Source organism: Pleuronectes platessa, chromosome 2 (assembly GCF_947347685.1).
Source record: "Pleuronectes platessa chromosome 2, fPlePla1.1, whole genome shotgun sequence".
Classification (NCBI taxonomy): domain Eukaryota; kingdom Metazoa; phylum Chordata; class Actinopteri; order Pleuronectiformes; family Pleuronectidae; genus Pleuronectes; species Pleuronectes platessa.
Window position 1 is genome coordinate 4,843,087 of NC_070627.1, and position 14,403 is coordinate 4,857,489.

Below are 14,403 nucleotides of genomic sequence, written 5' to 3' on the forward strand. Positions count from 1 at the left end.
TCAGACGTGGTTATGATTGAAGTTTACATGATGACAATAAGAAGTTAATAACATGTGACGTTAAAGACACTTTGTTGAAACTTTACCAAAGTTTTGTTTTTCTGTTATTTCAGAGTTTTCAAATGATCAGAATCAGCCAATGGGATCGTTTCCCTCCAGATGGCTCAGGCAGTGTGTCCATGTCCACACACAGCAGCATCTGTCACACACGTCTCTTTGTTGTTCATTGACCACAGCTCAGGGAGTCGGTGTGGGAAAGTGAGCTGAGCTTGTAACTCACACACACAAACACATACACACATACACACACTTATGCACATTCCCACACACACACAACGAGGCACGTGTCAAAAGACTGCTGCATCTGGACATCCCACTGTTTTATCAAATTCTAAACAACGGACATTTTGAAGAATGTTGCATTTTGAGGAAATAAAATCTTGTAATACACTATAAACATGCTTTATAATATTAAATACGACCTGAAATGATCATTTAAAAATATAAGTATTTTGGACATTTGGCTCCGTAGAAGTTAAAAACTACATATCAACAATTTCTTCTTGTGTTAAATATATATATTTTCACTTTATGTGTAACTCATACAACACAACATGAAGGTTTTCTTCTTCACGTGTGCTGATGAGCGTGTGCTCAGTCAAAGTCATTGATCAGCATCAGGCAGCAGATCTGCTCTCTACAGGGTCACCACTTTCCCAGATCCACACAGAGCTCTGTGAGTCTCTCTCCATCACCCCCCCCCCCCCCTCCTCCACCTGTTCCCCTGAGATCTATCTATTGTCCCTGAGGCATTAGCACCATTCAGCACCATTGTCTTCCCGAGCTCTCTGATTGGCCGAGACTGTGGGAACCTGCAGCCAGCCCCAGACCCACACATTGATATGGAGATGTGGGACTATAAATAGGAGGGATGAAGGCAGCAGAGATCAGATTGTCTCTACACAGACCTCTACAGCACAGAGATCCACACATGGCTCCTACAATCACTGCAGCAATGACCAACTCTCAGGAGCATCTGACTCGGAGCCACAAGGTAAATTGAAGATTCAAGGAGACGTGCTCTTCTTCCACCAGAGCTTGTGTTTGTTCATGCTGACTCTTGACTCCAGAATGACTTGATGACTGACTTTGTTCTTGTCCCTGCAGCTCAGAAAGCCTCTGGTGGAGAAGTTACGCAGAGAGCGAATCAACAGCAGCATCGAGCTGCTCAAGTCTCTCCTGGGTCCAGAGTTCCTCAACCAGCAGCCAGACTCCAAGCTGGAGAAAGCAGACATCCTGGAGATGACCGTTTGCTTCATGACACAGCTGCTGCAGCAGAACCAGCAGCAGAGAAGACTGATGAAGCACGTCAACAAGCTGCAGTCTTCCTCTGAGGAGAAGCTGAGAGAGGCTGACTTCTCTCCTCTGAGCTCCACAGTCCACAGCAGCATCACCAAAGACAAGAGTCCAGTCAGCAGCGCCCCCTGGAGGCCGTGGTAGACTCCTACAGACTGGAGTTACCAGCAGACAAACTGGGACGAGCTCAGTGGTCAGAGACGACTGGAAGTGAATTCCATGACATGTAAGGACTTGTTCTTCTGTATGAACAGAAACATGTATTTGTGTGTTGGACGTTTCCTGAGGAAAGAAGCAACAATATCTTTCAAGTGAAGAAAGAAAACATCTTGTCATGCATGTTGCATGAATCACATCTGATTGCATCAGCAATTATTATCACCCCTCACTGTGTCAGTGATGTATCATCATAAGGTTTGTTACCTGTTGGTTAACATTGATCTTTGCTGTGAAAACATCTAAATGTTCTTTTTGTGGACGTGTTTTCATCAGGATTTTAACTTTGAATTTCTCTGTTCAGTCAAAAATAATCTGTTTTAAGATCCAAACGTTTATTTCATTTTCTTTATGAACGAGAACATCTTGTCATGCATGTTGCATGAATCACATCTGACTGCATCAGCAGTTATTATTGTACCTCACTGTACTTCATGTATTTACATTAATGATCATCTTGATCAGAAACGTTAAATATTTAATCCTTGTGATTTGTCAAATTTGATCTGTTGTAAGATCAAAATGATTCTTTTATTCTAAAAGTTCTTTCTATTCCACCTCGTCACAATTTTCTAGTGACTGTTTATATTAATGAGTACTCATGTATGAGTGCTCACTAATCTGCTGTCATCACAATGTGATATACATATCTGGTCTGTTTTAAGGTCAGTTCTTAATGTTTTGCTTCTTTTTTGAAGTAGTTAAATTTGAAAACATCATTGATGAGAATTTTTTATTCTCCATGTCTTTTATAAAGACGCTTGTTTCTTTTACTCTTACTGAGCTCAGTGTCTTGCAGAAAACTGCTAATTGTTTTGTGATGTGTCATCATACTTTTATCACATGTGTTGAAACTCACTTTGTTTTTTTATAATAAACAAACGTTGCTCTCAAAACTTTTGGTTCTAATCTCATTTTGTCTTAAAGTTTCTATAAAATGTGTAGAAATGTATATATAATCCTCTCAATCCAGTTCACACTTGTTAAATCTAGATTAGAAGGGACCCTTCCTCTCACTGTTGGTGAAATGTTACTTTATGCAATGAAAAGACCCCCCCCCCCCTTCTTATATAAACCCATTAGAGTATAAACCCAGTTTAAAGAGAAGAAACACTTTAGACCAAACTAATGAAGTTTACTGTTTCTATTTGACACCAGGATATCTGAATACTTCTGTCTCGTTTACAGTAAAGAAAGAAAACTGAGAGAGACAGAGAGAGTTGAATAACGTCTGTGTTCTATAACAAAGTGACATAGTGGTACAGTGGTCGGCACCGTGGCCTCACAGTTAGAAGTTTCTGGGTTCAAACCCCAATGGCAGATCAGGGCTATTTCTATTCCCATGTGGGTTTTCTCTGCAACTTCCGTTAAAGTGAGATTAACTGGAGGATGGATGGAAACACTGACATTTCAAGAATCCATCTTTACTCCTGTTACACATTGGAATCTGAGAAACAATTTATTGTAAGCTAAAAGTAAAACATAATCAGAGTTGGATATTTGCATTAGTCATGAGGTGGAGTCCAGGATATTGGGGCAAATAAACTTCCTACACACACACACACTAAAGAATGTGTTTCCTGTTCACCCCTGGAGGCCACTTGGTTATACTTCACCTAACTAGGGATATAACTCAACTTGTACAATGTTAAGTGTTGATGGTGCCTCTGGTCATGTGACATTTCTCATAAAGTCAACGTATAAACCCGAAAACTGCATCTGACTCAAACAGAAACACAAGGTCTATAAGTTGGTCAGAGAAATATTAGTAGAAGTAATAATACCACAATGGAAAAATGCTTTATTATCAGTAAAAGTCCTATAAACAAAATCGTACTCATGTTAAAGTAGGCCTACGGAGGTATTATTATTACCAACTTCTACTTAAAGCCTAAATTATTATTGTAAAATTGCTTAAATATTATAATCTGATGCATGAATTTATGGGATTTTATTTTGTAGTTTAACTGGTTTCTGTACTGTCTTGTAGAGTTTTTTTAATGTTTTAATAATAGGATTTTATGACTAATTCTTGTTTTGTGAAGCAAATCATACATTTTTAAACATTATTAATAATTATTATTACTAGCAGTAGTATCACAATTAACTGTAAACTTTCAATTTCTATAGAAATTAATCTACTGAGCAACAAAAGCTGTTAGATTAAGGTAATGAAGTGAAAAGTTTGACATTAAAAGCAATGGAATATAAAAAATGAAGTAGAACAGACCAGGCTTATTGACAGAATACTTCAAATACTCAAAGTAAATCAATACTTGAGTAAATGTACTAAATTACTTTCCACCACCGTTTGTCAGATTATCGGTTTTCCCATTAGAATCATAATCTCCATGTTTTTCCTTTTAAAAAACCTCCGTTATTTAATCTCTTTAATAGACGTGAGCTTCATGTTTGCTTGTCCGTGAAAAATATCTCATCTTTTTTTTTGTTCATAATAATCTGTGAGCGCATTGAGACAACTGGAAGCTGATGTGTAACCAGGTTCATGTGGGATTACTCTTATCTCCTCTCCATCTGTCTCTGTGTCTATCTGCTTTCTGTGGGTGAGAGGCTCAGGTTTCCCACTCTTCCTCCTCCTCCTCCTCCTCCTCCTCCTCCTCCTCCAGGCCCCTGCACGGCTCCCTGCACCAGGCTGAGCGTGCCCCGGTCGCACGCCCTCCTCTCCCTCGTGGTGCTGGGAGCCACAGCGACACACGGCTTCCCACACTTCTGTATGCAGCCTGCTCAGCCGCACAGACAATAGAAGTGTGTCTGCTCTCATAAAGCCTCAGGACGGTTCTCAGGCCGGCGAAGGACAGAAGGCCACTGCTCACATGAACCATCTGGTTCGGCTGTATCTCACATAGTGGGGCAAATACAACTTTAAAACTGCATCACTTGATTTGAAAGACTATCTTCTGTCATAAGAGATATAAGGCTTTTATTTTGTATTCATAGAACAGATTGAAAGTTTTATAATATAGGGAATTCAATATTAACGGCGACATTTTTGAGACAGAGGCCAAAACATCATGTTTTATCTCCTGAATCATCATTTAATGGTTTGATTTGTAGATTCTCTGCATATTTGCTGGTGCAGTTCAAGTCTCTGTCTAATCCTCCAACTCCAAACGTGACATTAAGATACATATTTCCCCCCCGTGTCAACTCCAGGGGAAACACTTTCCCACTGACCTCTCAGATGTGTGGTGGCACCCACATAAAGCATCCCACCTGTTCTCTGTGACAGCCATTAAATTCACCCCATTGTCCGATGCTCGGAGGCTCCTGATTGGCTGAGCGGCGGAGAGCGAGCAGCTTAAATGCAGAGCAGGGAGGCAGAAGTCAACACAGACGTCCTCTGAACCTTCCCAGGCATCTTCTCAAACCTCCAGCAGCACCAGCACCAGGACAAGAAACTCAGACATGACTCTGTACGCAGACCTCGCTCTTCAGGACAGCATCAAGGAGCAGCTCTTCAGGTAAGAACCACAAGCTGCATCAATGTCCTTCAGCTGTCTTCGTTTCATTGTGTGGTTTCAAACAAAGCGATGGACATGTTATTAAAAGTCATGCTCTGTTTCCTTCAGGTGTAAACTGCACATGCTGGAGAGGAAGTGCTGCTCCGGAGTGGAGAAGCTGAAGGCTCTGATTGGAGAGCACCTGCACAGTGGGACCCCCGTTGCAGACATCCTGGAGAAAACCAAGTCGCTCCTGACCTTGAGGAAAGCGCTGCTGTCTCACAGCGGCTACTCCAAATACTCCAGGGACATTTTGCGTCTGTTTCCCGATGCAGAGGACGACTTGGCTCCTCTGTGCTTCTGAGGACGACGGCAGAAAGTCACCGAATCTGCAGGAGAAACACGGCAGATTCTCCTGTGAACTGTTTTCATTGATGCTACTTGCATCCCTGTATGTGTTCAATATCCGGTGATTGCAGAGAGAAAGGCATCATTTGCCGTATGACAAGTGGACGTGCACAGACTGAAATGGATCATTTGCCTCATTCAGGCATTTTACACAAGAAGTTTCCACCTGATGTGGATTTCTGTTAAAAAAAACGTATGCTGCTATTTAAGAGATTTGTAGAGTTTGAAGATAAATCCAATCTGTTGACTATGCAGGAAATAGTTGCAGGTGATTATATATTTTGTATGAAATCTGTTTTTAATAGATTTAATTTTTTACCTTCCAAGGTTTTACTGTTTATTTTCAGTAAAATCTGCTTAATGTTTGAAGCCAAACATCAATGTTAACCTATATATATATATATAAGCTATACATATTCTTCCTGTGTAAACAGTTTGGATATTGCCTTGTTTCAAGGTTCTATGTGTCTTATTCCTAAACGCCCTCCTTTCTTCTGAAAAGGGATTTGTTATAATAATTTTTTTGTATGCCATGTATGCATGTTTTGTTTGATTCATCAGTTATATTTATTTTTATATTCATCCAAAGTGGATTCAGAATTGTTTTGGTGTTTTTGCATTTTTGGAAAATAAATACTTAAAAGATGAAAACATGTTCTGCCTTCATTTAAATCTATTTTTGGGGAAATCGCATAATTAAAACAAAGCAAAATTCTAAAATAATAGAATTTCAGTCAGTTGAGCAAACTCTTGTGCAAATAATCTAATTAGCACAAGGAGCTTTTAGCTTGATCCAAGTTCTTAAATGAAGAAAATTTCATATTTTATATTTGTAAATCTGTTAGTGTTAGCTGTCAACACATAACACAATTACTCACACACTACTGCCTGCTCCATGACACACCCTCTGCTAACTGCTGCCACCTCACAACTCCAGACATGTGACAGGCTAGAGACAAACTGAATGTAAAGGGACGACTGTGAATGCTCTGAATAACCAGGGGACCCATGAATAATTTGATAAGAACTAATATTATTGGCATCACGTTGCATAACCTTTGATTTCACCACATCTCAACTCGACTGAACATCTTTGGGAGAATCATGTGTCAGCTCTCCATCATTAAATCACCATATGTAAGAGATAAGACCCCAAAATGAAATAAGTATGAATCAATAGCAATATAGCAAAAGTTCAATACATATCAATAAAATGCTTATTCCCAGTGAAGAGGTGTAAAACATTATTGATCTACTTCAGATTTATAAATCTGTTTATCTAGTGTTTATCATTGTGAGTTTATTTTATAAAACAGCCTTAATGAGAGAACATGTTTTAGGAGTTGTGTTTCAGTACAAATAAAGAGACGTGGTAAATCTTATTATAGATATTGAATGTTTGATCTAAGGTTGAGTCAGCAGCTTTGATTTATTGGCCATTTTAACATATTCCCTAGAAGTGACTGTGTCACAAATAGGGTTGCATAGGGCCGGAAAGTGTCCGGAAAGTTTCAATGGGAATATTGAGCTCGGGAATTTTGGGAATTTTGAAAAAAAAATAAACACACGGAAATTAAGCGCTGAGCAATAAAAACATCATTCAAAACTCAATTTTAAAGATGTATGGAATGCAGGACACGCTGCACGTTGAATTTCAACTATTTATATCTCTGGCATTGCTTTAGTTTTTTTTTTACAAGATTTTTTCTCATATTACTCTACAGAACAATTCCACGTACACTATCTCATGTGTGGAGACATTTCACCCCAGCCATACAGTCAAGTGCCCAAAGTTTCCTCAGGGCTCAAATCAGCCTATGACAAGACAAAATGTTTATATTTATGTCTGTATATGACAAGGTAAATACAGTTAGTATAAATTACCCACAGAATTTCCATTTAATTCCCGTTAATTCCCGTTAATTCAACTTTGAATATTCCCGGAATTTTGCAACCCTAGTCACAAATAATAAAACCCACAAATCACTAAGTCTGGGTTAAAATTACAACTGTGACATCATGGGATATCCTCCTCTGTTATCAAATGTATGTAAAATACACCATGGATCAAAAGGAATAAGACGAGTCAGGCAAATGTTTATCATTGTTTTTTCTGATTGCTTTATTGCGCATCACTTGGCTTGAAGAGATACATTCATTTTGACACATGTCCTTCATGGAAGGTAAGGGTGCTGTCACTCACAGAGTCATAAAGCAGCACATTGTTTGATTTCTGCTCATATACAAAAACTTCCTCTGCTAAAACGCAGAAAATAGATAAATTCAAAGATACATCACACAGGATGTTTCAACCAATGGGGTATGTGAATATCACACAAAAGTATTAAACATGTTAAACATTAATAACGTTGTCACATATATAGAAAAAATGACATCGATGTTAGCGACAATACACAAGCATTCCCAATGAGAATAATAACTTGTACTTCACAGAGTAAAATCTGAATAAGAAACAAGTGACTACTGCTAAAATAGTAGTCGACCTGTTGTCTGCAAATATCACAGAAATACACAATTTAACTTTTACAAAAGTAAAAAACAGCAGAAGAAATTGCAGTTTCGTGCAATGACTATTCAGGAAACGAGATGACCACAAGAACGAGCACAGTTGTTGGAGCTTCACTTTGACAAAAGTCCTTAGGTGTCTACCACGGCCTCCAGGGGGCGCTGCTGACTGGACTCTTGTCTTTGGTGATGCTGCTGTGGACTGTGGAGCTCAGAGGAGAGAAGTCAGCCTCTCTCAGCTTCTCCTCAGAGGAAGACTGCAGCTTGTTGACGTGCTTCATCAGTCTTCTCTGCGACTGTGCGTTCACCTCCTCACTGGACAGGAAGTGTGCCACCTCCTGGACACATCTGGAGTAGCCCCGTTTGACGGCTGCTGAGCCCACAGCTGGATTCTGCTGCTGCTGCTGCTGCTGCTGCTGCTGCTGCTGCTGCTGCTTCAGTCTTCTGAGGAAGTAAACGGTCATCTCCAGGATGTCTGCTTTCTCCAGCTTGGAGTCTGGCTGCTGGTTGAGGAACTCTGGACCCAGGAGAGACTTGAGCAGCTCGATGCTGCTGTTGATTCGCTCTCTGCGTAACTTCTCCACCAGAGGCTTTCTGAGCTGCAGGGACAAGAACAAAGTCAGTCATCAAGTCATTCTGGAGTCAAGAGTCAGCATGAACAAACACAAGCTCTGGTGGAAGAAGAGCACGTCTCCTTGAATCTTCAATTTACCTTGTGGCTCCGAGTCAGATGCTCCTGAGAGTTGGTCATTGCTGCAGTGATTGTAGGAGCCATGTGTGGATCTCTGTGCTGTAGAGGTCTGTGTAGAGACAATCTGATCTCTGCTGCCTTCATCCCTCCTATTTATAGTCCCACATCTCCATATCAATGTGTGGGTCTGGGGCTGGCTGCAGTTTCTCACAGTCTCAACCAATCAGAGCGCTCGGGGAGACAATAAAGGATGCCAGACACTGAATGGTGTTATTGCCTCAGGGATAATGGTTAGATCTCAGGGGAACAGGTGGAGGACTGGGAGGGGAGAGGGTGTGGGAGCGGGGGGGAGGACTCAGAGCTCTGTGTGAATCTGGGAAAGTGGTGACCCTGTAGAGAGCAGATCTGCTGCCTGGTGCTAATCAATGACTTTGACTGAGCACACGCTCGTCAGCGCAGCACAAGTGTGTGAGACTAATGATGAAAACACTTAACATTCTTATTTTTCTGAACCTGGATATATTTCAGATGTTTATTAAAATTAACATAGAGAGCGTTTATTATATATTGGCTCCTGCCCCTAATGGCCCTCGATGATAAGCTGGATAGGTTATAAATGGATGATGGATGGAAAGAGTATGCTTTACCCAATAAAAAGCATTTTAGTATCCATCACTGCTATTTCAACTGTTGAAACTGCATTTTAGTGATAGAAAAAAACACATTTAAATTGACTAGACCAAGATTTATATTTGGACCTGCTCCAAATTGTGCACAATCAGAATTATCAGAACCATACAAATTGTATTTTTTCATCAATATCCATGAATTATTCTTAGAGAAATCCAGAAAAATGCTGACAAATGTCAAATCTCACAAACTGATAATCAAATTCCTGGATGAACGAAATTTCCTGCATCCTATCACCAAGTTTCATGGAAATCTATCAAGTTGTTTTTGCATAATTCCTGCAAACTAACAGATGAAAAAATACCTTTAATATTAAAGCCTGGATAAAACAGAGCTGCATAAAAAATAGTTCTAAAGCACTTGATCAACATCTGGATGAAGATGGTTGGATTGTGTTTCGGATCAAATTTGATTCACACACATGCTTTCCATTCCAATTTCATCTTCCCCCACATGCACCATAACCAGCATCTGATCAATTCAGGAATGGAGTCTCCCCTTTTATCCGTCCTGTCAAAATAAAGCGTCTGGAATGCAGGGCAACAATCCGCATCCAAAGGACGGGAGGAGGAGAAAGATCTTTTGAATGTTCATTAATCCAGAGCATGACTGCATTCCTCATGGACGTTTTACAAAGGGCCTGGTAATGACGAGTCTTGATGACTGGAATGTCCATTGAGGGGCCGGTGAGACAAAACTCGTAAACTGACTCCATAATTAATGTGATGTGCAACCAGACACACTTCTTTTGTTCTCCGGAGCGGTGAATGGACCGAGTGTGGGAAACCAGAGAAAACTCACTCACAGAGCCCCTGAGGGACAATAGAGACGGTGAAGACAAAGACGTCTGAGAGCCGGAGGAGGAGGAATTCTTTACTGCTGAATTTTAAATGTTTACATTTTTTTACTCAACAAAGCAGGAAAACACATATATTTAGATTAAACCTTATTTAATGCATTTTCAGACGGTACAATAGACAACAGGGGCCAACGTTAGGGTTTGTTGAAAGAAGAAGAAGTTAAATTGACTGTTAAACTATTATTAATCGTACAGTATGTATACATTTATATATATGTACACATAAACTATATAAAGCTCACTATAAAGATACGTGTTTGTCAGAAATAAACAATTCTGTGGGAACATAATATCAAATAATTAATGACTGTATGTCGTACAGTTATGATAATAATAAGTCTTCAAAATTAAATGTATAATTGTAATGTACCTTATACTATTAATAATTACAGTTGTGAATAATTACCTAATAATAAATAACAATAATTCACCACTGTACAATAATAAAATCCCCAAAATGTCATTCATCTGCATTGTAGTTTGTTATAAACCATGAATTAAATGTTTCTATCTTTATTAAGTGTTGTGGTTAATAGAAAAATGTTGCCATCTACTTTATCTTGTTATAAAATCTGCCCCCAGATAAATTTGGTTGATTGCTTGTTAGGCTAAAATCCTCCGTCACAATATTTGTGTTTATCTCCAGCCCTCGTCTCCTTAATTGAGATTGTCCAAACAACAAACGCTGGCCTCGGGGGAGCGCCGGGAGCTGCTTGTGTGTTGGGGCTGAATTAACATTTAACAAGGCACATGTCCATTGTTGAGCCGCGGCTGAGTGTGGGAAAGCAGAGAGAGCAGAGTCACAGTTCAGTGTGATTAGCATCCTCGGCCCCGGCAGCACCTGACTGCTCTCCGGAGGGAGTTGGCACACTCCACTGGAAGATCTTCTCCCGCTCCTCTCACTCTCTCCTTTCTCTGTCTCCATCGCTCTGGTGCCAACTCACTCACTTTTTGCCAAATTAATTTCCCCTCTGTTTGACGGGTCAATGTTTGCAATCTGAGCCTGTTCTGGTTTTACGCGGCCCCCGTCTTTTTGTTTTGCCCGATGTTTGGACACACATGTGACTTTATTTAACTGCCGTGTGTTTTAAGAAAAAAAACGACAAATAAAGTGACTAAGCGACAAGATCTCGTGGTTAAAGGACGGTCTGGATTGAATAGACAAAAGCAAGGGAAGGAATCTTTTGTTGGACTTATCATCCACAATAAAATGGGAATTTGGTTTTCTTTTAATAGATTATAAATGACCTATAACATCCCTTTCCCTGTGAGACATTAGAAAAGGATGTCCAAATAATGTAATTAATAATAATTAAGTCTTTTAGAGCAATGAAACACCCTTAAAAATAGAAGAGCCCACAGTCTCATGAAACTACATTTAAATCCACTACATCTGGAGTTCAATGTTTGGATCTGCACTAAATTGAAGACACACATATCACTCCCTTAAAATTAACAGAGTGGGAGTTGGTCAACACATAACACCTTGTATCGTCAGGCAAAAGCACAAGATGGACTGTATGTATATATGTATCTATATATAGATACTTATATACAACTGCTTTAATAACAGGAGCAGTCCATATCTAGAGAAGAAAACAGGGCATGCTTCAACATACCAAGGGAAGTAATTGATAAAATATCTGCAGGTTAAATACAATATTGATTTGCTTTTAAGATACAATGTTTCATTTAAAATGATTTTAAATGACTGAGAGTATAATTACACATCTCAGATTTATAGGTGGTCTTAAGTTGTCACTGTTCTGTGCTGATGAGCGTGTGCTCAGTCAAAGTCATTGATCAGCATCAGACAGCAGATCAGCTCTCTACAGGGTCACCACTTTCCCAGATCCACACAGAGCTCTGTGAGTCTCTCTCCATCACCCCCCCCCCCCCCCCCCCCCCCCCCAGTCCTCCACCTGTTCCCCTGAGATTTGACTATTGTCCCCGAGGCATTAACACCATTCAGCATGTTGCTGCTCCACATGCACTATTGTCTCCCCGAGCTCTCTGATTGGCTGAGACTGTGGGAACCTGCAGCCAGCCCCAGACCCACACATTGATATGGAGATGTGGGACTATAAATAGGAGGGATGAAGGCAGCAGAGATCAGATTGTCTCTACACAGACCTCTACAGCACAGAGATCCACACATGGCTCCTACAATCACTGCAGCAATGACCAACTCTCAGGAGCATCTGACTCGGAGCCACAAGGTAAATTGAAGATTCAAGGAGACGTGCTCTTCTTCCACCAGAGCTTGTGTTTGTTCATGCTGACTCTTGACTCCAGAATGACTTGATGACTGACTTTGTTCTTGTCCCTGCAGCTCAGAAAGCCTCTGGTGGAGAAGTTACGCAGAGAGCGAATCAACAGCAGCATCGAGCTGCTCAAGTCTCTCCTGGGTCCAGAGTTCCTCAACCAGCAGCCAGACTCCAAGCTGGAGAAAGCAGACATCCTGGAGATGACCGTTTACTTCCTCAGAAGACTGAAGCAGCAGCAGCAGCAGCAGCAGCAGCAGAATCCAGCTGTGGGCTCAGCAGCCGTCAAACGGGGCTACTCCAGATGTGTCCAGGAGGTGGCACACTTCCTGTCCAGTGAGGAGGTGAACGCCCAGCAGCAGAGAAGACTGATGAAGCACGTCAACAAGCTGCAGTCTTCCTCTGAGGAGAAGCTGAGAGAGGCTGACTTCTCTCCTCTGAGCTCCACAGTCCACACCGGCATCAGCAAAGACAAGAGTCCAGTCAGCAGCGCCCCCCTGGCGGCCGTGGTAGACACCTAAGGACTTTTATCAAAGTGAAGCTCCAACAACTCTGCTGTTTGAAGAGTCATTGAATGCTACTGCAATTTCTATTAGTGTTTTTGACTTTTGTAAAAGTTAAATTGTGTGTTTCTGTGATATTTGCAGACAACAGGTCGACTACTATTTTAACAGTAGTCACTTATTTCTTATTCAGATGTTACTCTGTGAAGTACACGTTATTATTCTCACAATGCTTGTGTATTGTGGCTAACACAACACTGATAGCAGACAAATTGAGACGAGCTCGTTGATAAAAAGATATTTTCTATTCAGTTAAAGTAGAATTTCTTGAGCAAAATATTTCAGTCCTATTGGGCTGAGTGAAATTTGAAAGCATGATTTCCTTTTTGTTTATATTAGGACACAGCTTTGTGTTCTATGAATACAATAATCATGCTTAAGAACTGGCAACTTTTGAACTACATTCCTGTAGCGTTTTCCAGTGCACATCACCTACTTGTATGTATATTTGTACAATGTAAAAAGATTATTGACCCATGTTGGTTCTTGAAGTCGGGAATTGTTTTGACATATGTCAGCAGCATAAATGTGAATCTGAAAGTTTTTTCTTTCAGTATAAGATAGTTGGTTCACTTTGTTTGGACTAAATGACTCATGTCTCTTTTGAAGAAAAGAAAGTTCACGGTCACTTGTCTCTTATTGAGTTCATTGTCTTGGACGGCAAGTTTTTACTGTGATGTATCATCACGTTATTGCCTTTATGGAGGAACAGATATAAGATGTGATTCATGTTTTCTCTGGGAATAAAACATATCAACTGAAACTTAAACTCTGGCCTTTTGTTCTTTTCACCCGAAAAACTGTTTTAAAATGAAACTCATCTGGATCCAGATACAAAGCAGAAAGACTGAACTATTCAAAGTCCCTAATCACCACAAGTCTCCCATCACCTGCCAGAAGACAGCCACTCACCAGTTCACCATTTTTATTGGTGTAAAACAACAAATATAATTTCAACATGTCAGCATAAGCCCCGAAACAGAACCTTTCTCCAGCAGCAGCTCAGCTCTGTGTGTCTCTCTTCTTGTCTCATTCTCTTCCCACATGTGGCGGCTCTCTGTCTGCCTCCTTTAAACAGGACTGGGATGAGCCAACTGGTCTCAGCTCTGCCCATCACCCCCTGGTACAGCTGGAGCTGCTCTGATGAGCCACCTCCACAAGTTATTACAGAACGACTGAGTGAAGATAAAAGAACTCAGATAAAACTGAAACACTGTGAGCTTTTCATAAATCCAGGGCAAAGCCAGGGGAGGAGGGCTTTAATTTTTAAAAGTGTTTGAGGGACGCCCATGCAGAAGACCCATAAAACACATTATTATTCACCAGAGTTGATATGTGTGCAACGTCTCATGAGATTTCAAGCACATCT

At 40.5% G+C, this 14,403-nt stretch overlaps 2 protein-coding genes and 1 pseudogene across 2 annotated transcripts; 2 read left to right on the top strand and 1 right to left on the bottom strand.

Annotated features, from left to right (window-relative positions):
- The first annotated feature begins 916 nt into the window (after window positions 1-916).
- Window positions 917-2,468, top strand: LOC128457178 (transcription factor HES-2). The gene is made up of 2 exons (XM_053441750.1): window positions 917-1,054; window positions 1,168-2,468. Exons 1-2 carry the CDS (start codon window positions 932-934, stop codon window positions 1,498-1,500), a joined length of 456 nt encoding a protein of 151 aa, XP_053297725.1. The 5' UTR covers window positions 917-931; the 3' UTR covers window positions 1,501-2,468.
- Window positions 2,469-8,107: 5,639 nt separating this feature from the next.
- On the bottom strand, window positions 8,108-8,817 carry LOC128458773 (transcription factor HES-5-like). The gene is made up of 2 exons (XM_053443747.1): window positions 8,680-8,817; window positions 8,108-8,566 (listed from the first exon to the last, which is right to left on the bottom strand). Exons 1-2 carry the CDS (start codon window positions 8,800-8,802, stop codon window positions 8,108-8,110), a joined length of 582 nt encoding a protein of 193 aa, XP_053299722.1. The 5' UTR covers window positions 8,803-8,817.
- A 3,486-nt stretch (window positions 8,818-12,303) lies between these two features.
- On the top strand, window positions 12,304-12,984 carry LOC128459235 (transcription factor HES-5-like; annotated as a pseudogene).
- The last annotated feature ends 1,419 nt before the right edge of the window (window positions 12,985-14,403 follow it).

What these genes read in the sequence shown, in the direction of transcription:
- LOC128457178 (XM_053441750.1), top strand. Translation starts at nt 932, where the DNA reads ATGAAGGCAGCAGAGATCAGATTGTCTCTACACAGACCTCTACAGCAC. An exon ending in ATCTGACTCGGAGCCACAAG is followed by an intron (nt 1,055 to 1,167) that starts GTAAATTGAAGA and finishes TTGTCCCTGCAG; the next exon opens with CTCAGAAAGCCTCTGGTGGA.
- LOC128458773 (XM_053443747.1), bottom strand. Translation starts at nt 8,802, where the DNA reads ATGAAGGCAGCAGAGATCAGATTGTCTCTACACAGACCTCTACAGCAC. An exon ending in ATCTGACTCGGAGCCACAAG is followed by an intron (nt 8,567 to 8,679) that starts GTAAATTGAAGA and finishes TTGTCCCTGCAG; the next exon opens with CTCAGAAAGCCTCTGGTGGA.